The 27,222-nt window shown below is 37.9% G+C and overlaps 1 protein-coding gene and 1 long non-coding RNA gene across 6 annotated transcripts in view; one reads left to right on the forward strand and one right to left on the reverse strand.

The window, feature by feature from the left end:
* The first annotated feature begins 16,898 nt into the window (after window positions 1–16,898).
* The window catches only part of LOC103456690 (uncharacterized), a 65,667-nt gene continuing 55,343 nt past the window's right edge, over window positions 16,899–27,222 (forward strand). For 3 of the 5 annotated variants that reach the window (XR_001776059.1, XR_001776057.1, XR_001776060.1), the window contains exons 1-3: window positions 16,899–17,149; window positions 18,211–18,366; window positions 19,283–19,341. This is a non-coding gene — a long non-coding RNA (uncharacterized LOC103456690). Of the gene's footprint in view, window positions 17,150–18,210; window positions 18,367–19,282; window positions 19,342–20,042; window positions 20,068–27,222 lie in introns of those variants that run through there. The other 2 variants (XR_001776058.1, XR_532291.1) reach the window with 2 other exon arrangements.
* The window catches only part of LOC103456689 (cadherin-12), a 151,306-nt gene continuing 149,218 nt past the window's right edge, over window positions 25,135–27,222 (reverse strand). The window contains exon 12 of the mRNA XM_008396402.2: window positions 25,135–26,473. Coding sequence (XP_008394624.1) covers window positions 25,962–26,473 — 512 coding nt within the window. The 3' untranslated portion in view covers window positions 25,135–25,961. The remainder of the gene's footprint in view (window positions 26,474–27,222) is intronic.

Genomic DNA, 27,222 nt, shown 5'->3' on the forward strand with positions numbered 1-27,222 from the left:
AGAGGCGGGGTCACCCTGGACAGGTCGCCAGTCTGTCGCAGGGCAACACAGGACACACAACCATGCACACACACACTCACACCTAGGGGCAATTTAGAGAGGCCAATTAACCTGACAGTCATGTTTTTGGACTGTGGGAGGAAACCGGAGTACCTGGAGAAAACCCACCATGCACAGGGAGAACATGGAGACTCCATGCAGAAAGACCCCAGGCCACTTATTCTCCTGTTACTAAATATGAGTTTGATGAAAACATTGTGACAATATTGCATTTACTAATTTTTGGAAGTATGATCCAACTGGGGCTGCACAGTGGCGCAGTTGGTAGAGCTGTTGCCTTGCAGCAAGAAGGTTCTGGGTTCGATTCCCAGCCTGGGGTCTTTCTGCGTGGAGTCTCCATGTTCTCCCTGTGCATGGTGGGTTTTCTCCGGGTACTCCGGTTTCCTCCCACAGTCCAAAAACATGACTGTTAGGTTAATTGGCCTGTCTAAATTGTCCCTAGGTGTGAGTGTGTGTGTGCATGGTTGTGTGTCCTGTGTGTCTCTGTGTTGCCCTGCGACAGACTGGCGACCTGTCCAGGGTGACCCCGCCTCTCCCCCGAAACGTTGGCTGGAGATGGGCACCAGCAACCCTCCCGACCCCACTGAGGGAAAAAGGGTGCAAGAAAATGGATGGATGGATGGATGATCCAACTGAGTGACAAGGCTGTTAGTTTCACCAGCAGATGTCACTAGTGAGCAATGAATGAAGCATCGAGTAATGAACCTTTTTGAAAGCAAAGGGCTGGAAAGCTTCACTGCTTCATGAGGCTTCATTTGCCCGTCACTAATGAAAGCACACAAACTTACACACATCCGATATAACTTACTTTTTGGTTTCAGCACAAACCGGCGCGGTTCATCGTGGGTTAACACACGCGGTGTTCCTGACTCGGCTGTCATTTCCATCCTACCTTGTAATATTTGGTGTCAAACATTTTCCCGGTTCAGATATTCAAACAAAGCTATTTCCGGATTAATGCGCGCCAGGCGGGAGTCACATGACAACGTAATGACGTCATTAAGACGTTGTACGTAGTGTTTTCTATTAAATTTAACAGTGTATTTTTGGTCACAGGTTTCTTTTTTTCGTTATTATGATTAATATATTTAGTTTATAAACTTTGTATACTTTTTTTTTGTCTTCTTGTGGGCGGAGCCTGTGACTGTAAAACGGGGCTCTGCACGGCAAGGAATCAGCCTGAGTTTAGACTCCCAACAGGTCGGACTGAAATTGATAGACTTTTGAGCTGTAGTGAAGGTACTGTATTGTATTGTTTGTTTGTTTTGTTTTGTTTTTAAATAAGATTGCCTGGATGTCCATTACAACTTCTCCAACTTTTTTAACCTGAAGATAAGTACAATAAGATTGCCTGGATGTCCATTACAACTTCTCCAACTTTTTTAACCTGAAGATAAGTACAATAAACATCATCTGAAGTGAACCGCATTGGCTTATCACGTTTTTTTGTCCACACCACAAATGTTTATTATCAACAATGTTCATTGTAAATTATATAGATTGAAAGACTGTATTTGTTGGCAGTTGTTAACCAAATAATCATAAATGTAAAAATTTGACATCATTTGTCGGGTTGCAGCGGCGTCAGTTCAAGAGGGAAACCCAGACCTCCATTTCCCCTGCGTCGCTCTTAAACCCAATCTGGGTAACATCCCAGGGCATTCCCAGCCCATGAGGGATTTGTAATCCCTCTGGAAATTTCCCCAGCCTCCCAGTGGTATGTGCTGGGAAAACTTCCAAAGAGACAGATCCTGAATGCATCCATCACAGCAAAGGTCCAGGGGACGACAAGGCTCATAATTCAACTGCCCTGTCAAAGAAGCTAAAAGGTGAGACTGTTTTGTCTTTTTAGTCAGAAGTGGTTAGAGTCACGATGCAGTCGAACAGTGTGACTCCATACTACAAGCTGGAGACGGTGTGTCCGCACGTTATCCCTAACTACTGTTTGTAATCAGGATCGCCAGCTGTGCCTTTTTAACTTGTAGTCAAAGATACTCTTTGTAAGGTTTCCTTTTATACTCCACGATATAAGAGCTTTGATCATGCACAAGCAATAGTATTACTCTGATAGTGTAAACAGAGTAATACTATTGCTCTGTTTACACTATCAGAGTGTAAACCAGATTCATAAAATCTGACCAGATTTTATGAATCTGGTCAGTTTTGACCAGATTCATAAAAACTAACCTTAACTGTGATAAGTGAGGACTGCAGTACATTAGATATTCTGGTTTTTGTATTTGTTGTTGGTAACCTCATGGATGAGTTGTTAAATTAACTGGAAGGTTCACCACTTTTCCATATTTCCGGAAAATTGTATTAACCTTAATCCCAAGGTATAAGAAATGGCTTTGTAAATCTTTTCCTTCCCAAAATGAAAGTCAGTGACCATTTCTCATCTGTACTTCATTTTCCTTTCAGGATTTTTTGACCTACTTCATGCTGTCTGAAATGTTATATTTAAGAGATTTATTTATTCAACAGGTCTGGCCGTCTTCGGGTCTGGGTGTAGCTTGTGGAATTAAACCAAGAAATATGACGTGAACCCAGTGTATTAATTATGTAACTGCGTTTTGAATGAACTCATTCTACTGGAGTCTGATTTTGAAATTACCTTGGTGATCTCAAACATTGTGACTAAACCTACATTAGTCAGAGGCCAATCCTTTTTCACAGAACTTGAGAGAAAAGTACTTTTTAAGATCTCTGGATAATAAATCATAAGTCAAACTACAGGAACATTAAAAAAATAAAATAAAATTCAATAACTTTGGTCACACATTTCAGAAAAATACACTGAACAGTGAAACCCCGTTAACGAGCAGTTGAAGTTAAGTGCTGAGGCACAACTATTAGTGATTTGCTATTAGTTTAAAATGCAATTTTTCATTCATCTTGTGTAATATTCTAATTTTCTGGGACACTGGATTTTGGGTTTCCATCATCTGTAAGCCATAATGATCTCAATTACAAGAAATAAAGGCTTGACATATCTCACTTTGGGTAATGAATCCATGTAATAGCTGAGTTTCATTTCCTCAAATGAGACAATATATTGGACTTTTTCCACAATATTCTACATTTTTAAGCTGCTTCTGTATTACCTTGATATTTCCACTATCCAAATGTTGCATAAGTTGAACTCTACCAGATCACTGTACTTTGTTGCCGCAGCAGCCTCCACACTGAAAGAGAGGTCGCTGTCCTTGCCACACACCTCCAACTATAATTACTTGGCATTAAAACTTACTTTTGGAAAAAAGTGCTCATTTTCTCTTGCATAAGAAGAGTGTCAGTGAATAGCCTGTGGTTAAACTCCCTGTAATAAGGTGATTTTTCAAACAAGCCTAATGTGGGGTTGAACAGGGTGAAGGTTTTCAGAGGAGGACAGTGATGACACATCAGAAAACATCTTTTCGGCCCACTAACTCGGCTCTGCCTGCTTTCGCGTAGCCTCAGATATTTTCATTGTTTTTCTATCTAGCAACCTGACTGGAGTGATATTACAGCTCAAGTAACCACGAAAAAGACAGGATAAGATCAGTGGTTCAGTTGGGGAATCCCTCCTCGATGCTTTTAGACTTTGAGGATCAGCTTCGTAGTGCTGTGATTGAATCCATCCTCGCTCGCCCACAGCTCAGAAAAGAGCTGAATAGCAGCCAGCTGGACCTCTTCAGTGAAGCATTGTTTTTGTAAAAAGATAAAAAATGAAGAAGAAGAAGAAGAAAATGCTTCTCCCTTGATGGTCTTGTCACTGAAATAGGCCAGCATCACTGTGAGTTTCTTTGAACAGTCTGGCATGATTTTAGAGAGCATCATAAGGGAGCAGAATCATAAGAAATGATCCCTCAGAGGTATTGAAACAAAAGAAAAAAGTTGCTGATAGTTGAAAGTTTCTGGCTCAGGAGTCAGAGAGGAACTATATTCAGCTGCACAACAGCTGATTGCAGTCAATACTTGAGTCATGTAGACCTGCCCACAGGCATAAACATAACACCATTACAGACAGACAGTACATTTAAAATGTAACTGTAGGTTACATCTGAACACCTTTTCAGACTTTCATGTTAGATTTCTAAAATTTGGGCACATTTGTAATGGAAACACAGCTTCTGCTGACCTAAATCCTAAGCAGATAATCAGATGATTGCAGATAGGTGTGGAGCCACAAACTATAGGAATGATCCTTTGTTTGAAGAGGTTTCTCATGTAAGCACACAGAAACACATGCACACACCAGGATCCATCATTCATCCATTTATGATCTACAGAAATGTTTCATGTTGTTTACATCTGGAAAATCTGTGCCTGTGCAAAACATGGGGGGCAAAACGGTGATTCTTTTATTTGCCATCAATAGCCGTGCTGCTGCGGTAAAACAAACCTGTTAACAAAATGCAACTTGGAAACGCAAATATTATTAATTTAGTGCAATGCGCCACAGCAACGTGAAAAATCATTGAAGAACAAGAAATCCACCCGTGTTCTTTTTTTCTCACTCTGTCGGCTACACTACACACAGGCCCATTGCCATAGCAACTGACTGACAACAGCTCCACAAGTGCATCAGGATTAAACAACAAAAATCTCACTAACATTTCTCACACAAAGAAGAGAGCTTCATATTTATTTTTGCAATTATTCATAAGTAACAATTTTTTTAAACATCATGTTGACATCATACTGATCCTTTCAGGGTCATGGGGGGACTAGTGCCTATTTCCAGTGGTTATTGGGACAGATCGCCACTCCGTCACAGGACAAACAACCGCGCACACATACTCACGCACACACACACACACCCACACACACACACACCCAGTGGCGCAACTACACATTATTTAGGAGGACGCAAAAACATAATAGTAATAATATATTTAGACTGTTTTTCTGTGCTTTCAGCAGTACTTATCTTTTAAATGATGCCAGATATGACTGAATAGGTCTGAGTTCATTTGTATGCATGAGACCTTTCTGGCTCAAACTTCTGGTCATCAGACATTTCTGACTCATAAAACTGTAATAGTAATATGACTAATATAAAACTTTTATGAATCTAGTGCACACAAAGCTCAGGGCAAGTAAGGGTTGTCTTGAGACCAGAATTTAACAGCAAACCAAGATTAAGGCGAGTGGGTTTGATGCATAAAGTAACCAGTTGGAAGGAAAAGTTGAAGCTGAATTACCATAGCAAAATGAAGAAACAAGGCAGCAGTTCTCCCCATGACAGATTTTAAATAACCATGACTACAGCCTGAAGCAACACACTTTCTCTTCGTTGGTCTCGGTACAGTTAGAAACCAGCCAAAGCTCTTTTTTATTGTTTAAATTTTATTTTTGAGCTGCGAAAAACATTTTGATTCTGGACCAAAAAGCTCCAAATCAAGACAACTGTTTTCATTGCAGGCACTTCCAAAGCTGCACAAGCTTCACTTTAATAAAACTCTGATTTTATTGGCACGGCATTTGAGGAAATACTTCCTCTCGGTTAAATTAAAGACAATATCTGAGCTGCTACTTCAACCACAATGGTCAAAGAGAAACACATTTTCTCCTGCAGCTTCATTCCTCCGCTCTTTTCTGCCCTGCTTCCTCCCATGGTGCGCTGTTCCATCTTGCAACACAATTTATGCTAAGTGTGCTAGGTTTCAATAATTGTATATAAGTTTAAGCTGTTAATTAGCTTTATTTAGTGCCATCCATCTTCGGACTCCAAACAACTTTACAGCCCTATAAGGAAATCTTACCCACAGCATAATTCTGCCACTGCCATGTTTACAGTGATAATGTTTTGTTAGTTTTTTTTGTTTTTTTTATGTTTTGGTCTTTCTAGGTAATCATGTCAGTGTTTGAGTAATTCAGTAGATGACTGTATGTACTATAATTTTTTTTCTTTGATTCAGATACATGTAAATGGACAATGTGAAACAATAGATTAAGCAAAAATATTTTCATTTTTGGTTTATGAGTTTGCAGAAAAATACCAACTGCATTTGTTTGTTGTTTTTATTCGTCACTGGGTGCCTTGGTGGCACAGTTGCGCATAAATAGATATTATAAAACCATTGAATAAACAAGATGCCATGGAGAATAAGCCGGGTGGTAAAGCAATGCAGCAGCTTTGATTTACCACATCATTTCTATTCCCACAGCCTCTGGTTGGAGAAGAGCAACAAGCTCAGAGATGAAAAGTTTACAGATCAAGCTTTTGCACACACTCCAAAGGGTTAAATAGGACCCAATAGAAACTAAATCTACACATTTTAGATTCATTTGTCAGAAAACAAAAATCATTTTTTCCTTTTCACATGTGTCCATAGCATTGTGTTGGTCTATCAAATATAATCCTGATAAAAAACATTTGAAATTTCACTAATGTGACAAAATGTGTAAATGTTCAACACGTTCTAATATTTTTGCACATAACTGAATGTGAATGAAGGCAGCTAAGGCACACTGAAGCACAGACAACAGGAAAAACAAGTCAAATGGATGTGAACCAGCTGGCAGAGATCAGACTGCAAATCCTTCTGTTCATGGTGAGTGTAATTTTAGCTCCAAATTTTTAGGTGCTGAAATGTGAACATGAATTATTCAGCTTTAATCTGTGCAAACTAAACCTAGAAGTAGAAGGGAAACTTTCTCAAGTTTGCAACATGCTTCTAAAATACATGGAACTAACTCAAGAATAGTTTTAATTAGATATTTGCACTCTATCAACAGCATCTGGTAAATTTTTAATCTACTATTCTAATTCCTTGTTTCAGTTCCTAAAGACTCTTGATTTTGATTGTATTTCGAGAAAGGGTCAAAAAATCAACATGGTTCAAATTAACTATAGATAACCATTTGATTCTGGATAAAATAGCCTCAACTTCTCAATTTTAATTATATAAGATTTAATTTTTTATTAACCTTTTTATTTTTTATTTTTTCACAGGACCACTTCCAACTCTGTGAATATTACACATATACTTGAATAGAAATGTTTTGAATCTTATACTCCAGAAGAATCTAAGCATCAGTCAAAGCTCTACTTGAGTCCCAAGATTCAACGTCTGACTGCAATGCAAAGCATTTCATGCCTGAATAAATGTTCTTTTTAAAATAATACATTAAGAAAATTGACATTTATGCAAATATTTAGATTTTTTTTCAAAATCATTTTTCAAATTTAAAGGATAATTTTTTCCTTAAAGCTACAAATGTGTTAACTCATTTGGAAAGTATGCAGGTTATTCAAGTTTAGTTTACCAGCTGGAAGAAGACGTTTTTAAAAAAGAAGAGCCTGCCCTTGTGGAAGTTCTGACTGATCCCCGTATCTTCTGAACGCAGCCTGGATCTCTGGGGTCACCTTGACTGACTGCTCTGCTTACAGCTCTGTTCATGTTTAATCCATTTTATTCACATGCTCTGAAAGCAAACAGTTCACAGACATGCAGGTCTGGAATGATGCCGGCGGAGCTCATGTTGTTTGTGGTGAGCTAGACTCAAAAACACCAAGGAGGCGAGTTGAACACGAGGGAAGGAGGAAGATGTTTAAATTACTTCCAGTTTTTCTATGAAGTTTTTGAGAGCAGACCAAACTAATATGGATTTACTTCAGCATAATTGCTGCACTAAGTGGTTTTGTAATAAGACGGAAATGGACAATTACAAAATGGAAATCTACTGAACCCTACACTTCTTCCTCAAAGTCCAGATAATATCCATTTATAAGCCTTTGACGAGGACCTTCTAATATTTTACTGATGTGTGACAAAATGCTTGCAAAAAAAAAAAAAAACAATAACAGTGTTTTTTGGGGGAAAATTAAGAAAAATGTATAAAATAGATGTCGTAAATATTCACTATCTGTACAATGTAGAAATTTTAAATTTAATGATCTAGTTTTTTGACAGCAGCAACAAGATATGAAGCAAAAATGTAAAGTTGGAATATTATTCATGGTTTACACACAAGAGAAAATATTGCACATTAAAACAAATGAAAAAAATTATTATACAGAGACTAAAAAACACAGTTAGGCTTCATTCATTCACCTGATCTAAGATGCATTTTTAAAATAGAATTTGCTTAAAACTCTGTTCACTATTAAATTTTGTGGATGAGAAACTACAAACTTTAAAGTAAATCTTCTGTGTTGCATGGCGTTGGACTTATAAGATGAAAGCCTTAAAGTCTGCACAGATAACAGAGGCTAATATGGAAAGAGACAACCAATCTACCTCTGAATCAAATACCTCTGGACAGCTTTTATCTTTTCAGTCAGTGCAGAGCTGAAAATGGCCAGCCAGCTTCACAAGGAAATGGAAACTTTTATGAGAAACCGTACACTTGATAGTTATTGGCACCACAAACTGTAAAACATCTTAAAATGATTTATTGTTTTTGCAGTTGCAGAATTTCACACAAAAAATTCCAATAACATTAAAACAACTACATATTTTTTAGTATTATTTAAATTTTTAGGATGAAAAGAGTGGTCAGATTCCACATTACTGCATTCCCATTCAACTAATGCAGATGCATGTTGATCTTTATAAGATAAACTTAAAACGCTGTCTAAAACATTGTGTTTTGGAATTATTTGTAGTTGAGCAGCCCCAGACATCTGGTTTTAACTGCGTTTATATGCAGTTAGCATCAGATTTTTACATACTCTGAATAAAATATAAAGCCTGTATTTTTTATCACTTTCTGAAGTTAAATGAGAAATCCGCAGATGTGACTCCAATTCATCAGAGGTTTCATCCGTAATACCAGCCAAATGTATGTAAACTTCTTTGAAAAAAGTAAAAAATAAATAAATAAAAACAACTCTAAAAAATGGTATCGCTACGTTTTCTGGCACTTCACAAATAGAAATCATTTTAATTCTAACTGACCTAAAACAGGAGATGTTTGGTCTGATTTGACTTAAGTTTTTGTGTTTTTTATTCCTTGTATCCATGTATGTAACTATCTAGTTTCCATGGTTTTGAGCTTCTGTTCTGTGGGTTTCTACACTATAAGTTAGATTTAAATAATTTTAATAACTGCAGCATTTCTGTTTTTTTTAGTCATCATTAACTACAGCTTTAGCTCAGGTCCTCACATCTTCCTGCTAAAATTCTCCTTCCCATATTTGTGAGGAATCACTTTATTCATGTTGCTTAGAAACCGAGGCTGGCTGATAATTTGACCATCTAAACTTGCCTTAAAGTGTCATTTCAAGCATTTTCAAAGGTACTTTTAGTGATTTTAGCTGGACAAAAGAATGTGGCCTGGTGCTTGTTTTTGTTCTCTGTACTTCAGTCCATCATTAGCTTTAAGGGGATAAGTGAAGCTCCACTTATTTGCTAATAAAACTCCAGGAACAGAGCTCCAAGATCCACCTTCAGATGAAAACTTCATTAAAACTGTTTGCTCACTGCAAACAGGCTTTTCTTTCCAAGTTCAGCTCCCAGTGCTCAGCTGCTCTCAGCAACAGGAGATGTTTGGTCTGATTTGAATCTTTTATATCAATAGTTAAATAAGCTAAATTAATTGTGTTATTTTACAAATATGTTTTTCAGTTCAGCTGTTCCAATATCATAACATTTTGTATACAAAAGTGGGACTGTCCAAGACTAAATAAAGATTTTGCAGGTCTTTATTTAGTTGTAGGACAGACTGACAGGTTAGTACGTAGTTCTGTGGTGGTTTGGAACATTTCCTTGTCGTGTCCTCAGACCTGTGTGTTGGATGTTGGGGGACTTTTCTCCTCCGTCATTGCAGGGTGTGACCGGCAGGTGCAGGCTACACAGCTGCGGCTCATTAAGGCTGATCAGGAGGAATTTAAAGAGGAGTCGCTTCTCTAAGAAACGGCAGAGCGTTTTCATCAAATAGATGGTAATCAGGCCCTCATTTTTTGGCGGTCCTTCTTCCACAAAGCACTGACGTTAACTAAAAGAGCTGAATCACCTCTTCGGCAAGTAGCCGAGTTTCACAGAGTCCTGCTAATGATCGTATTATTCAGTTTAGATGTGCTGAAGCAGAAAGGCATCTAGAAGCTGCAGAACTGGAGTTTGACACCTGAAGTATAAGACAAGTCTGGAGTTCCTCAGGGAAAACGCCAATGGAGCAAAAAATATAAACCATATATGCAATTAAAGGGGTGATATTATGTGTTCTCCCATTTTATAGCAAAATCTGAACTGTTACTCTGCATTTTTTAACAACTGAAGGTATCTAAAACTTAGCTGAAAATAAATTTGACTTTGCAATAAAATTGTACTCTGTCTCTTTAAGAAGCTCCTACTCTTTTTGACAGTATGTCTTCAGCACATCATCACAACAATAGTCATCCATTATGGTGCTTACAGCCATACTTATGAATGCTGGACAAAGAGACGCTCCAGGAATGTTTTTGATGAGAGAATATCATAATGTGATATTATGCTCAAAGTTGATTCTACATAACACCTCATTTTAAATATAAGAGCAGCTACAGTGGGTTATTACACAGTAAAGGAAACCAAACACTGTGACCACTGGTTGATAGCACAAAGTTGACATCCAAATCTTCATCCAGGTAATTATTGTTGATGCCAACCCACCATTTGTAAAAGTAATTCTTCTTTAACGCTTTAGGAATGTGTTTATGGAAACTTTGACTGTTCTTCCAAAAGCTCATTTGTGATGTTGGATGAGAAAGTTTTGTAGATGATAAAGTACTGTTTCCCCGGTAAGATTATTCCACTTGTTATATGTGGAAGATATCTCATTCTAATAGTGATTATGTTCCTTATAGCCAGTACTTTTACATCAATACTTAGTATTTAACTTAAAACAAGCTCCTATATCTTGCCAAAAAGTTACTTGTAAGTTGGTTTGGTCTTATTTCAATTCTATGAACATAGTTCCACTAGAAACTAGATAAAAAGTACTTGGTTAGTACAGTGATGCACATGCGATGCCACCTTAAGAGGAAAACCCGGCAGCCAAACACGCCAAACTCAAGAGAGACAAATGAGTTGATCTACAAGTGGGGGAGCCACCTGTTTATATCCAGAGGGAAACCCACTTAATAACCTGCAGGTGGGCCTGCAGCTCAGGTGCAACACTGAGGGAATAGTGTGGGATAGAGAAAGAGCAGCCAAGCGGCTCAACCGCTACATTAACCATAAGCAAAATACATTGTGGGTTTTGGAAGGAAAACCCCCTAAACATTTAGCTGTTCAGTTAAAAGTCGGGGAATTTGCTGAGTGTTCATTGAATGTGATTACAATCTTGGTAACGGATCACGAATTAGTTTCATCCTTTGCTCTGGAGAGACAATGATTTTCATGCAGAGCAGAATTATACAGCAAATGTGTTAAGATGTGAATGAGGTGACAGATTTGGGAGGGTTGGTATATTTCCTCCGTTCCCTCCTTGCCCCTGGCGGTTGTTGAGTTGGAGCCGTTTGCTTCTCATCAGTGAACAAAACTGACATGGGTAATGAGCTTCCTCATTTTAGCTTGGCAAACAGCTTTTTCAGGAAAGAAGGCGCTTTTGGCAAAGTCACGGTGTGCAGTTGCTCCCAACATTATTGTCCCTGAACACCTCTGACACAATGAGCCAATCTGAATACAAACACCAGAAATACACACATGGCATATATGTTTTCAGTGTGCCATTCAAGCATTTTAAATCGTCCCACTCACTTTATCAAAACCATATTATATCAGTCACATATCACATATATCAGCATAGTGTTGGTTTAAAAAAATGCGGTATGTTCTAAAAAAAGCACTCTATTTATTTGTTTGTTTGTTTGCAGTCAAACTTATTTTTATAGCATACTTCAACAAGGAAGTTTGCTTTCTTCAATCGCTTCCTTTTTTCTAGTAGGAAGAAACGCTTTTAATCATGCAGGGGAAAAAATATCAACTTATATTATTGATTTTACATTGTCTTAGATTTTTTACTTTTTTATTTCATTTTCACTTGAGACCTGACGTGAACTTGTCCCTCAAACTCAGGAACTTACTTAGATTTCTCTCTAAAATACTTGAAAAATAATGTGGATTTGTCCCTAAAGACTTCAGACTTTATTTAGAAAGTGACTTGTGATCTTTGAGTCTAAGGGTGCGTTCACACCAGTCTTGTTCAGTCCTCGTAAGTCAAACTAGTTCATTTGCCTAGAAAGACCAGTTCGTTTGGGTAGGTATGAATGTGCAGTCGAACTCTGGTAACCATTCAACTGGGAATACGTTTTTACAGTCAGTTTGGGTTGTTTGAATCAGTTTAGTATGAAAAAGAACCTCAGCAGCTGAAAATAGAACAAATGTTGCAATTTTGCTCCCCAATCGAACTTATTCACTAAAAGTCATGCATCTTCACAGTCCACAGAAACATGATGCAGATGGTTAGAGTGTTTTGGGAATAACCGTTTTTGGGTTTCACTTTGTCGTTGTGTCTACAGCTTGTCCTTGCCCGGCTACTGTTGGCAGCACACAGTCCTCCTGCACTAACCCAAGCTGCACAAACGACTATTTATTTGGGAGCTGAAGCTACACACATAAAACCAGTGAATGTTTTGGATTGGTGTGTGGATAAGATTCACCGCAGATGCAATACGACAGAAGACATAGTTTCAGTAATCCAGGCAGGTTTGGGTTGACACATCTAGCAAAATCAACACCATGTTTTGAATCATCTGATAACAAACATCTAAACAGAATGTCTGAAAACTTTTGAAAAAAATAAAAAACCAAATAGATCTCCAACACATTAAATGATGAAAACATAATTGCTGTTATCAAGCCTATTAGAAAGTCTGATTGACAATGACAGCGTGTCATTTCTCCACTCAAGTGAAGCAGATGGAGCATAAAAGCAGACGTTATGTCTCTGTGTGGTAGCAGGGAAAGGCTACCATTAGCTCCACAGCAATGGAACAAGATGAGTTTGCATTATGGAGCTTTCAAAGATAATTTTGACAAACATTTTGTAAAAGCTGTAAAGGATTAAAATTGTATCCAAGTATTTTAGCAAAAGACAAAACTGGAAACATTTAAATTAAACTATAAAAAGTGGGCTTTTACCTATTTGCAAAGGGATAGCAACATTACTATAGAAAAAAAGCTTTGATTATGAGAGCTTTTAAATAATACAAAGGACATAAAATAAATTGTAAAATAATGCAAGAACAGTCTGTGTCCTCATTTCTGAATTTGCTATTTTTTTCTGGTCCTTCTTTAAATCTCAGAGATGACCAAATATGTACTAACTGGTTGTTTGGGATGTATGCCAGAAAATATCCTCTCCAGTCTTGGCAACGAAAAAGTAAACAAGCGGATCATTTAATTGGAATCATGTGGTTTGGTCAAATGAGATTAAGGATCTGGGCCAAATCTGACTTTATAGTCCATATGTGAACAATATATTTGTTTTATGGCAATCTAAATGGCATTTATTTCTGTTTTCCATTCAGACAAAGGCAGATTTTATGTGGTTATTAAGTCAAATGTGCATCTGACTGCAGTCTGAATGATTATTTCACCTTTCATGGAAGTTAGCATCCAAAGGAAAATCATGTAAAGAAAAGTTCCAGATTAATCAGACTGCACCAAATGTTATGCTTTTAATCATGTCGTAAATATCAAGAGGTGTAAAGTTATCAAATCAGGCACTTCATTCGTGATGCCCGTGAAACTGAAAGAAAGCTGAAAAAAGGAGCAATCACAAACATCTTTACGTATTGTGATGATGCAGACTTGGTAATATGTTAAGTACACATTTCATTTTAAACTGCTAGAAGTGTTTCTACATTTACATCGATGTGTTTCATTTATGAACACTTTTTTCCTTAATGCCATGCAGACAGCAGCACAGCAGACTGAGGAGAGACCCTTGAAAATAAGAACCCCAACACTCCATCGTTTCATTTACCACAAGGCTACAGGTGCATCAGGAAACACATAAGTGGCCCATAAATAATAGTTTCTCTCGTTTTTTGCTCAGTGAAACAGAATGACTAGATTAATTGTGAAAGTGCTCTCAGTCGAGTCTTCAGCTAATTTATGAAGGAGATTTTTCTTACAGCACCAAGGTGGAGAAATTGTTCCACCACCAAAGAAGCCAGCGGAGGTAGCGGGAAGATTTATTTCCCTCAATGTGTATTTTATACTTTTTGGGAAATTAGAAGTAAATTCAGGGATGCTGCCTTGTCTGTTACTTGAAACTCTGTTGATTTGCAGTCAGCCAGTCGGGAATGTGCAGTGCACCTTTCTGTTGAACTGGACAGTATTTAGTGACTACATTTGACTTTTTCCATTCTTTTATAGGCATCAGGGGTCTTATTACTCTTATGCATGCATACCAACATCACTATTTACTGATTTTGTGAACATTTATCCTCCAAACAGATGTTTCTATGGCAAATATTTATAATTTGAGGGTTGGCCACTTCCACATGGTTTTATGCAACTCAAAGCTTTTGATAACTTTTGATGTCCATTTGGAAGTGTGTATGTCATAAGCTATTGAAGGATTTCTCTCAGTGTAAAACTATGACTATGGCTCTAAAACCTTGTTTTTGTAAAGCATGAGAAACTACAAGTCCACATTTCATATTCCTCAGTCAAAGCATGGCTTGAGAAAGACTTTGTGCTCTGTATTATTTTTGTTCACGCCCATCTAATTGGTCACTAAATAATTTTGTGGGGTTGGATTAATGTCCCTAATGTTTCATTTGGTGCGAATCATACAATATATGTGCAAATTAGAGCCAAATAAAAAATTTCCAGATGATGCCATTGAGGCTATTTTGTTTCAACTTTTGTGAAATCCTTAAAATATGTAAATTTCACACACACCTGACACAAGTGAAAAGTACAGATGCAATAGACCTTCACTGCCTAATAATGCAGCCCAACCTGACAGTCTAATATTCAATGTGTTTTTTGTGTCTCTTCCTTGCTAAAGCTCTTGTTATATGGAAGTCAACTTTTCTTTGTTATATTTGCAAAGAAGCTACTGGATGCAATAACTGTGTTTACTGAAGACCTATCGCACTGACCTCATGTAATGAAATGTTTGGAGAGGATTGTTTCCCTTCACCTGATGTGGCAGGTGTCAATCATTCAGGATTCTCAACAGTTCGCCTTCTGGAAGGACGTAATGGTATATCATCAAAAAAAGAAATCAAATCAAATTTCTATCACACAATACTAAAAATAGATATGATATTACTATAACTTTAGCTTGCTTGACTTAAAAATCAATAGACCCTTTTCACATGTCACACAACTTCCGTTATGGCTCAAAACAGTGTATCTTTAGTTCCGGTGTGTGTAGTTAACGCTGTTTCTGGACTCTAAAGCTGCTGCCACAAATATGATTTGAAGATATATCACTATTTGCAAACAGTTTTTCTTCATCAACATAATCTAAACTGGACAAATTCCTCGCTGATTGACACCAGTTTGACTACAAAGGTACGTGTTTTGGTTTTTTCTAGCTGTTAGTTGATATGCTAGGATAGTAATAGTAATTTGTTAGCTGGCTAACATTACGTAGCCTTTCTGTTTTAGAAATAGAACGTATTTAGGCTCTAATCTTAATCAGATGTTTATAGTATAGACTGGGGTCGCCACCGGTTATGTAAAATGCTTGATCATATTAAACCCTCCTCACTTACGCTAGTTTCATCACCCGCTCAGTAGCGACATTACCTGTAGCCACAAGTCCAAAACTTAACAGTTATGCCAAACACCCGCTGCTCCACCAGGGAGCAGGGAGGCTCTGTACTAGTTTGTCCTTTTAAATCAAGAGGGCCATGATAGTTTGACTAGGCAGCAGATGTCCCACAGCTGATTGACTGAACCTGCCATGGACAGAGGAACTGGATCCTCTGTCCATGGCAGGATCCAGTTCCTGCCATGGACAACCTACCATCTCAGATATGGTAGGTTGTTAGGTCGGCTACTGTTGAGAAAGATGGACAACAAAACAAAAGGAAAAATTATGAATCACATCAGAATATGTAAATTATTTGTTGTTTAGAAAATGCTTTTCTAAACAACAGTGTTGGAAGATGCAAGTGATTTTTGTGAAACTTTTAACAACACAGCACTGAAAAGCAGCGGCGTTTATGTTTCCCAACTGTGGCTAAAGCTGCTGCTAGCTGGTTTACTCTCCGATCGGAGGCTGGTTCCTTTAAATACAGTTGGAGAATGGTCAATTGACAATGACCAATAACGGCTAACACTTAAATGCTGTTTTATTAAAGTTGATACAGAAAGTGAACCTCTAAACGTTACAGCACTGACAGACAGTGGTGTATATATGTTCCCAAATGTGGCTAAAGCTGCTGCTAGCTGGTTTACTTTCCGATCTGAGGCTGGTTATTTTATACACAGAGAATGGTGAATTTACAATGAGTAATAACAGCTATCTAACACTTAAATGCTGTTATTATGAAACTTACCTTTTATTATATCCTTAAGATTATGAGAATGCGGGAAATTTTCAGCTTGGTTCCCAAGGCAAAATCACACCGGAAGTAAAGATACCCAGCTTTGAGTTATGGCGGCCATTGTCTGACGTCACTGTGAAAAGGATCTATTGACATCACTATAAATGATTCATTAGAGTGGTGCACCTAAAATGCCACCACATTATTTCGGTTCTTTTATAATTTTGAAATATTTTCATGTATTATTTATTCTATTTTTTTTTTTCAAAAAATGAACAAATTATATTTTGTTTGTATTTCAGCATCTTAATCTGCCTGCATCTATAGCGCTTTCCTGAGGTTGGGATGGGAGCAGTGGTGGCGAAGCGGAACCTTTGTTTAGGGGACGTTGCTTCCGGGTTGGTTATGGGGCGGAGTTCCGGTTTGCCTCAAACGCAATCTGGATGCTAACGGCAGCGCTTCGGTGCTGACTTCTATTTTATCCTTCTGGTCAGTACACGGTGAAAACATACCAAAACTACTCTGTAAGATGTTTACTTCTTATTTGACCTGTATACAGCTCTGTGTTAGGGTTTTGTGCACCGTTTTACCATTAGTTGCCAGTTTTATCAAGCGAGGGTAAAGTTGGCAGCACGTCAGCCCGCGCTGGGAAAGACCCGCGAGGTAAGGTGATTAGAAGACCTTGATATTTTACTAATTCTGAGTTTTATGAGGTTTATTTTGATTTTATTTGAAAATTATCCAATATACATTGTGTACCGAGGTAGTTCTGACTTGAATGATGCTCAAGGTTGTGACGGTGCGGCGAGAGGTTGGAGAATGAGTTAGCAGTGGYGGTTAGCCACTCTAACCCAAAACAGCAGGACGCACTTTTGAAGTATTCCACGCTTTYAATTTATTTAACTTCGTCCACATACAGCCAGATCTCCACGGTACTAAGCATTATATTTCCATACATGAGAAAAGTAACGTTAGTTTACBGCTCTGCACCTCATCATCACHTATGTTCTCTTCTACAACAAAATGGAAGACTAGTTCYTCTTCTGTACAATAGTGCAACAACAAAGGAAATAGGCGCCCCCTTGAGGCGATACCTACTCATCTCTAGGAACCAAACAGCATAATGACTGTTACAAGGTACAGGCTAGATAGCAAGTATTTTACCCAACAAGAAGGTCAAAGTCACTGGGAGACTCGGGGTTAGAGTAATCTGTTAATTTTATCAATATGCATATTGTAACTGGAGGTAATTACATTTACAAGTGACACAGCCAGAGTCCCAACTTGAATCCGACAGAAAACCTGTTGAATTTGCAAAAGATTAGGGTGCTAGTAAAGCGGCCTTTCGACCTTAAAGACATGAATATGATCACAAAACCACGAAAAGAAAAGAAAAAAAAGAAATAAACAGTAGTGGAGACTTGCATTGAAATAATGAAGGATAATCTGTTCTGCTTTGAGTGACAAATGCAAAGGAAATCCATTTACCAAAACATCCAGTCGTTGTTGAACCTATTATTGAATTTTTATTATTTACAGAAAAGGTCAAGAAAATGTCAAAACAGAATTTAACTTGCGTAGAAAAAATTTTATTTCTTCCAGGAATTAAAATTTTTCTCACCCCACTTTAATATAATGACCGACTTGAAGGGTTATGCAACCTTGACAGCGCTATCTGTTCGAGTACTTTATAGTGTTAATCAGTAATCTGTTTAATTTCACAGAACTGTGGTCAAATCTGCTGAAGGAGTCTGGCACATCCGCACAGCCAGTGTATCAGCACTGCATGGAAGGAGAGCTTCAGGGAAGGATGCCCCTCTAAACTCAACACTTCTCTAACCCTGACATTTAGCAGCCCGACATGAAAACTGGTTGAACAGGTCAGATCAAGATTTTCTTTAAATTTAGTTACAGAAAAACATCACTGCAGTGATGATAGTCATTTATACATGCATAAAGTGGTTTCAAGAAATAAAAAGCGAAACAAATAACTGTTTTATTTTCACCGCTATTAGAAAGGAAGCCAATAAAAAGCCATGACAGTCATAAAATATTTGATGACTCACTTAGTTAGACTAGATTACATGGTAATAGCTGTGTCGTATTTGGTTTGGTAACACCAGTCCCATTTGCATCCCTCCAGGCAGCTTAACTTGTTTTGAGAATGGCAAACATGGAGTCCCTCGGGGCAGATCCCACAAAGGAAATGGCCTGTGTCTGTTTGTGTTTGTAAGACACAAAAAAAGGAGAATGGAGTGAATGAATTAGGGGGAAGAGAGCTCAGGCATCGCTGAGTCTGAACAGACTCAGCAAGCATATGGCTTTGAGTCATTCAGCGGTGGAAAGAGAAAGGTGCTTTTCTTGATTTAATGAAGTGGTGCAGACAGCACTGAGTGTGAGACGGGCTGCTATTTAAGGATTCCTGTTAGTCACAATTATGTATCCTGCCTCAGAACATGAGTGTGAATTTAAAAACAGCTCAATAAAGCTTTTGTTAATTCTTTATTATGACTGTCTAATTGGGTTTTACTAATCTTGCAGTATTTCCTGAATGAAACAGGATTCTTTTGTACTTTTTAAATCACTAAACTGATGTGTTTTGCCATTTAAATGCTTTTTAAAATAGAAAATACACACTTCCTTTATATTCCAGAGACAACGCTAGAAAAATGGACATTTGTTAGGGTGAACCTTTCCTTTTAAAGTGAGATGGTATCTTTAAGAGGGGAGCAAGGTGATAGCTGAGTCATGGTGGTATTCAATGTTTAATGCACATGTTTGTGCTCCTGCCTGCAGCAGCAATATCAGTCATGGCGACAACATTCTGCACCTCAGCAAAGGCAATCCACACTCAGGTACAGCTGACATCCGTTCATTTCTTATTGTTCATTTTGATCCAAAAAAAAAAAAAATTAATATTACAAATAACTAATTACTTCTCACCTCTACATTTTGGTCAGCACTCCTTGTAAAGTCAGACGTTTGTGATGTTTGTAGGAGTTGGTATCAAATAAGTACAGGATAATAACAACCATAATCCCAGAGGCATTGAAAAGGAGGAACAAAGAGAAGAGAAGGAGAAAGTTCAAACCATTCCTTCCATTGATCATAACGGTCAACTTATACTGCCTGATCACATCCCCTACTCCAGCATCTCTCACCCCGACTTTCTAACCACACATTAAAGAGGTGCAACAAAAGCAAATGAGGTGGATTAGCAGTCTTTAGTCTGAGGCCTCTTCAGATTCATTGCAAGACTGACTACTACCAGAGATGCTTATTTCCCACAACATCACCATCCAAAATGACTGTTTGAAGATCTTTGGATAATATCGATTTAGGATAAATCAATCAATTGTATTTATATAACACATTTCAGCAACAAGGCAGTTCAAAGTGCTTTACATCAGAAAAACACAAAAATACAAAGTTGTAGAATACACAATTGTCAAGAGCCATTGTTACACATCAAAATGTTGAATAATGTTTCATTGATTATGTTTCAAAAGCAACTCTAAACCTTTAGATTTAAAGGTATGCTGTGCTGTTTTTGCAGTTTTCTCTGAGTTTGTTCCAAATTTGTGGTGCATGGAAGCTGAATGCTTCTTCTCCATGTTTGGATCTGGGAACCAGAAGACCTGATAAATAAAGTAAATAATTTGAATTGAACGAAATAAACCCCAACATGTGAACAGCCTAACCACTCACTGTTTGTTAAATGCACGTTTCTGTGTGTTGCCTCCTTCTGACTCTGTTCGGTTCTTCAGTTTCTTCGTGTAGCGTTTTTGATTTCCCAGTTCATACGTGTCCAGGCTCTGCACCTCCCTGCCAAAAAAGGAAAAAACAATTTCATAGCTTTGCAAAATGATTCCACATTTCCAACGAAAGCGAACATTTGACAGACTGGTGTCTGGTTAGATGTGAAAAACAGATTTTCTTTGACTTGCTTTGCACTGCCTCTGGAATGAAAAGTTCTGGATAGCTGGACGGACATTTTATGAAGGAGAATCATTTCTTTGAAACTTGATTTAAAGACATTTTATTCAGAAACTTATCTTGCTGCTTTTTTTCTTGTGTAAAACTTTTACAATGGCTGATATTTCTAATGCTTATTTAACCTTCTCTTGGACAATAATTAAGACGACTTTGAGAGGATTCTGTTTAGTGTCAGACTTTTTAAGTTATGGCCATTTAAATGAGATTCAAGTAAGCCTCAGTATGGCAGTGTCACTGCTGGAGCACAAATCATTTTATTTATATATATATATATAAATCCCTTGGAAAATGAGGGCAATTTCCCCCGTACTTGAAATAAATGGGATTTGATACCCATACTGTATGATGCAATTAGCCACCTGTGGCCTTCATATCAAAGCTATCAGTCATTATTTCCCTGACACAGTTCCAGCAATAACTCAATATCTGAAGCTTGTGATTTGCTATCCTGCATGATTTTGCCTTTAACAAAGCTTCACAGAACCAAACCAATTAAATAATCCCCATTCCTGTGGTTTGCTTTAATTCTTGGTTTTGTTATCGTCTGACTTTGACCACACATCTTGTCAGAGTTCAATAATAGATGGTGCGTTTGCTCGGACGCCTCTGTGTCAAGGTCAGCCTCTGCTGCCGCCGCACAATTAGTGGGGTTAACGAAGCTGTCTGGCAAAGAAATGCAGTTTCACCCACTTAGACCAGCCCCACCCTGCAAAGCTAACGTGCTAACTGAGCCAACACTTCACATGACGACAGACGAAGTGGCTCGTTTTAATTTAATCATAATTAGCTCTACAATCCCTAACCTTCTGGTGGGGTCGGAGTTGAGGTGTTATTGGAAACTGAGGCAAAGCGAACTGGAAAGTCTTAGCATAACAAACCGGCTAATGTGTATTCATTTGTTTGAGCCAAAGCAGATTGTTCCGTGGCGACAACAATAGAGGAGTTTATTCAAAAGGCGACTTGACAGCTCGTCTTTGCTGCATCACGACAGCGCGCCTTGCGTGACTCAGTAATTGAATGCTGTAAACAAATTGGCTCCCAACCAAACAATGCTCTCGATGCCTGACTGTCCAGTTAATAATCATGTTTTCCTGCTTTTCAAACTCCACTTGTCATTTTGATTTGTTAAGTGACTTACGAGGAAGCTAAGATGTAGATTTTATGAACTCGCTGAATTGAAAGTGGAGTAGAGTTGGCTGAAATCCTCACACCCTCCTCATTACTCCTTCAGTTTAGTTCAGGTCTATATTGTTCTTGCTGTTGAAAGTTCCCTTTAGCAAGACGCCACAGGCAGTACAGGGTTTTATCCAGCCTGTGTAGTTTTAGAGTAGCTCTCTTTCTCCCCCACCTGTTGCTGTGTCACTCAGCTGTGTAGCCAATGGAGGGGAATAGCTATAAAAATGTGGCTCTTGTCAAGACAAGCACCTGTCATTATTTTTAAGTTGGTGAGAGTTTAACCTTAAATTTGCAAACAGCTGCAGGGGGAGAGCATGTCTCAGCACAATACAAATCCAACTGAAGCTTCACTAATGGTTGGGATTGCTTCTTGGCTAAACATAGCTCACATCAACCTTTCAGGCCATTGTGCTCCTTATAAAGAGCAGAGTGGCACAACAGAGCTAACATTCAATGCAAAGAGTGTTTTTTGTTGATATATTTCTAAATTTAGCTGGAAGACTTTCTTTTTTTTTCCAGTGGACCCCTGTGTTCATAGGAGTAAGGTACTAACAACTGCCTGCGATTAGCAATCATGGCACCTTCAGTTATTTTGAAAATGTTAAATATCTACAATAACTTGAATTGAAATGTGACTTTAGCCCTGTCTAACGCTTTGAAATTAGCGTCTGTATTTTTTTAGAACGTCCTACTCTTTCTGACACTCCTCCTTCACCACATTGTAAAAATACTTCTCCGTGCTGCCCATTGATGTCTTTTGCAACTGTTTTTAGGAAAGCTGCAGTTTGAATTTAACTAACTGCTGCTGCCGCTAGTCTTGTGGAGCCTCTGCTGCCAACTTTTCAGCAAGAAAAATAGCTATTGGCTACATTAAAAGAAATCAAAACTTCTTAGTTTTTATTTGTACCGTTTGGAAATATGAAAAAAGTGATGAGGAGACAGCAGTTTGTTATACAGACCACCGTCACCAAGAAGCGATGTGAGGGTGTAACAATAAACTCGTATCACTAGCTGAATTTCCATTGCACAATTTGACATTTTGAAAGTAAATTTGGTTATTGTAAACACCAATTTTGGGAAAACGTTTTTGTTAATTAAAAGGTTGTGACTCTCGGATGAAGTGGCTTTTTTGGCCGTATAGAAACGTTTATCAAAACTGCAATGGAAACACTTATTTTCTCATCACATAAGTCGCATGATCAACAATCGAATGTCATTACTGGCGGAAACTACAAAGAAGAAGACAGGAAATGTTAGGAGAATGTCACGACATGTTTTTAATGACTTATCACGTCAACAAAGTTATTCATGTGTGATTTTATTTGCGTTTCTTATTTCATGAAAACACCCCAATTTCGAAATTGTGATTTTTTTTTGTTAGTGAAACATGGCTATTGTCTTTGTAATCGCTGCAACCTATGAAGATCATAGTTCATTTAATGCCCATTTAAACACATCAGAAGACATTTACTAAAGCTTTGCTTGGGTATACCTTCTGGATGTGACGGAGTGAGACAGAAAGGGGATTCACTTTCCGTCCTGCAGTAAAAGGTCTGGATTGCATGTCACTGCTCTGGCGATCATCCAGACCTTCCATTAGGTCGTCACCAGACCATGGCAGGAAAGGCCTTCGCCACTCTGCTCAACAACTGAAGAAATAGTCTGTGCTGATACCTTACTAGACTCTCTATGTCTGAGTTGTACCTTTTTCTCTTTTCCTTGGTGTTGGAATGTTTAAAGGATTATGGAGAGATTTGCCTCTTAAAGCATTTATTAGTTTATTTTTTTTTAGGACTAAATAATCATAGCTGCTTTCTGGTTGGTGGATTTTGTGAAGAAGTCCACTTGGAATCTCTTATCAAATTACATGTTTTATTTTTAGTAATATCATCATGTTTGGTCTGTTCATTTCACGAGTGCATCGTTATAAAAAAAATTAAAAAAAACAGGGCCTGGAGTAAAACCACCTTCAGTGGTTGTTCAGCATGTGCAGATTCACAGATTTGCTGACTTTTTTTGTGGAAAGGAATCCTAATTATTCAGGAAACCCCACTTGTCTGTTTTATCTTTTTCATTTTGCCCATCTAAATATTAGAAAATGCAGCTTTAGAGCTGAAATGGTGCAGTGCTACTCTACACACAATTGGCTGGTTTGCAAATGCTATCCAATCAAGCAGTACCATGCATTTACCTTTTCACTGATTGGCTGTTCTCCTAACAGCAGAGATAATGCAGACTGCAGATATCTCTCTGATTGTCCTAAGATGGTGTATATATGTATAACCATCTGTTCTCATACACACTGGTTTTCTTTGGGTTCCCTGTTAATAGTAAAATCACAGCCAAGTGTTATGTTTTGCAGTTGATGTGTAATATAAGCAGGGACAGAGCGAACAGATGGCTTCAGTTAAGTTTTTGTGGTCCTCTCCCAAAAGGTGCCTTCTGGTTCGCACAAGCAAAACGCTATGAAATGTATCACAACTTGTAGACTTTCTTTGTAACTAATAGATAATTGTGACGTCCCAATCCAGTCCTAAGTATTGTCAGGTTTGGGTCTCATTTGTGGCTTCAGAGTTTCTGAAATATCCCCAAAGTGCTCAGAACAGCAGAAACACTTAATAAAATAGGGATATTTTTTATTTTATCTTATTTATTTTTGCAAATGAATAATTTTTAAAACATTTGCAAGTTATGCTTTCATTGAGTCTTACCGCAGAGTAAATATGCTAGCATTAGCTTAGCACTTTTAGCACACTGTTCAACATTAAACCATTGTTAACAAGAACTTGTCTTTACTGAAGGATAGCTTTTTGGCAAGTTCGGCAGCCACAACTCAACATAATTGACATGGGATATCAATAACATTGTCTATAAGTGCTCTGTGGGTTTCAGGTGATTTTTTGCCTTCTTGACCTCATGTTTAAGCTGTGCTACAGAAACCTTCCTTTGGAGAAAATATACGTTCGTCTCAAGGAAACCAATCAGCTGAGAGTAGCGATGCACCAAGAAATAGGCTGGAGTCTTTTCCAGATCACAGATTGTGTCATAATTGAGACCTACCAGGTCTGGTTGATAAAACTGTTAAGTGACGACGTTATTACAGAAGGAAGCGGGTTCAAAGTTAGCCATTATTAGTGTTAGAGTTGCTACATTTTCTGATATGAAAATAACTTTACCAACAAACATTAATAGTCGTCTTGGAAATAATTCATAAACGGTTGAGCAGCAAGTTGACCTAAGAATTGCAGCTTTCTGGAAAATGAGTCAAAATTTACCTCCAATCTGAGGAAGTTTTGTCAATTGGCAGATAACAGGAAGAACTCAGAGTTTTTGATGATTTAAAGTAAACGACATTAATATTGGTAATTTTAATCTGGTTTTAAACTGAAGCTCGGTATCGGTGTGACTGATAATATAGAAATGAAAAAAATCGAGATCGGGATTCTAATGGAGATAAATGCAATTGTAAACATAAGTAAGCTTTTCTGTCCAAGTGGCATTTATTTAAGAAAACAGTGCTTATTACATGACCAAACTGTAGCATTTAGCCAGCCCTAACCGTATCTTTTTTTTACAACTCTAGTACAAGTCTATTTACAGGATCCAACTAACAGAAACATACAATTTTCACATGGGCTTTTTTCATTAATTACAAAAAACCTCAAGTGTTTCCAAAAATAAAAAATACCAATTGATGATTGAGAGATAAATAGATAAATACACAAGCATCCGATCAGACTCAGTCATCCAATAAATAAATAGAACAATAAATAACATTCAGAAGATTCTTTGGGCAAACTCGGCCCGTTTCATTTGCCTCACAGGTTCTGGCATTGGTCTCGATGCCAGTCTGAGCACAGTACAGCACGCTGACGGAATCAGCTTTTACTTATGGGGATGAGAAAAATTAAGAAACATACCGGATATGTGCCATGAAACAGCAAGTGAAACAATTATATTGAGGCACTTTAAAGGATGTTCTAGGAAATGACAACATTTCCATGCGTCTTCCCCAAGAGGAAACTAAATGCAAGACGTGAAACAACATTCAATCGACAAGAAATTGAATGGCTGCCCATCTAATCATGTTAACATAATTTTTTTGTGTTTTTTTTTTATTTTTATTTTTTTACAATTTTGGGACTGAACATTGTAAAATTACTTATAAAATAGAACCAGTGAGTTGTAAAACAAAACAAACATTGGAGAAAAACTATGGTGAAAAAAATATGAGGCGATAGCAAAAACATAAAAAATCAACTAAACAATGTTACATCTTCCCTTTTTGAGTCCGTGAGGAACATCAGTGCATGTTCTCTGTGTTTGTCGAATCTGAGTGAGTTTCCGACTGCTCTCCAAAGATCCCCGCCAGAGTTTTAAAGTGAGGCCCCCAGTCGCTGAGGTAGTCGTAGTCCTCCTCAAAGTCTACTGCGAGCGACTCGATGGAGCTGAGAGACTCTGCCACCGAGCCGTCCCCCTCGTACGCGTACGTGGCCAAAGAGTCGTATGGCGGAGCCGAGTTGTCCGTGTCGTGCTCTTTCAGCCGCTGGTTGATGAAGTCTCGGATGTCTGAGCTGTCCTGAGAGGCGGGCGGCCTGGGGCCTCGCTGCATCTCGGGCTTGATGTCCCTCCGGTACAGGTTCTCCTTGACGACCTTGGGGTTTCGAAGGGTCCCCATGTCAAAGGCATGCGTGTCCTCTTCTCCTCCTCCTTCGTCGTCGTAGTGGATCACATTATCTCGGATGTCCTCTTTGGAGGACATGAGGGTTTCCTTTTTCTTCTGCCGTCTTAATCCCACGTAGAGTACGACGATAACTGGGAAAGGAAATTAAAAAAGCTCAGTGTTAGAGAAGCCCTAGAGAAGGTTTTTAGAAAGTGGAGCCCACCAGGGGGCGATAGTGGAGCTTTAGAAAGCTGGAGGCGAGACGAGAAGAAAATACAAAAAAAAAAAAAAATCTAATACATTTTTTAATTCTACTTTTTTCCATAAAATCTAATTTGCTTCTCAATCATTATAAAACATACATTGAAATAATTTACTGAAATGTTATTTGCCATGCTCAACCTTCTGATTGGCTGAAAGTCAGATTCATTGAAAAAATCAGTTTTTCTGTTGATAACTGAACTCATTTGTGTAAACTCTGTACCTAAGAACTGATTTACAGGCTCTGACTAATCAGGTTAACTGGACTTTTTCCTGTTACGATGATATATTTTGCCAGACCATAAATTGTCCCAGAAGTTGTCATGATAAACAATAATGTTGTTTTGAGACCATTTTCAAGTAATGTCATTATAAGATAAATACACCCTCTCAAAGATGAACAAACTTTAATTTCTAATGAACATTTAATGCTGGAGCTGGAAGACATTTGAAATATTCAAAATAAGTAAACAAAATAACAAATAAAATGGATAAAGTTTGTAAACAAAATTGTCCTTCAAAAAAGACCAAAGCTCCACTGAAGTCTTTTGTCATCCAGTCTTTGATAGAAGGAGAGACACAAGAAATACAAACAATCATGCAAATGGAAACGAAGTTTCTTTTAATTTATCATGTGATT

The sequence above is a fragment of the Poecilia reticulata genome, linkage group LG20 (assembly GCF_000633615.1).
Source record: "Poecilia reticulata strain Guanapo linkage group LG20, Guppy_female_1.0+MT, whole genome shotgun sequence".
Taxonomy (NCBI): domain Eukaryota; kingdom Metazoa; phylum Chordata; class Actinopteri; order Cyprinodontiformes; family Poeciliidae; genus Poecilia; species Poecilia reticulata.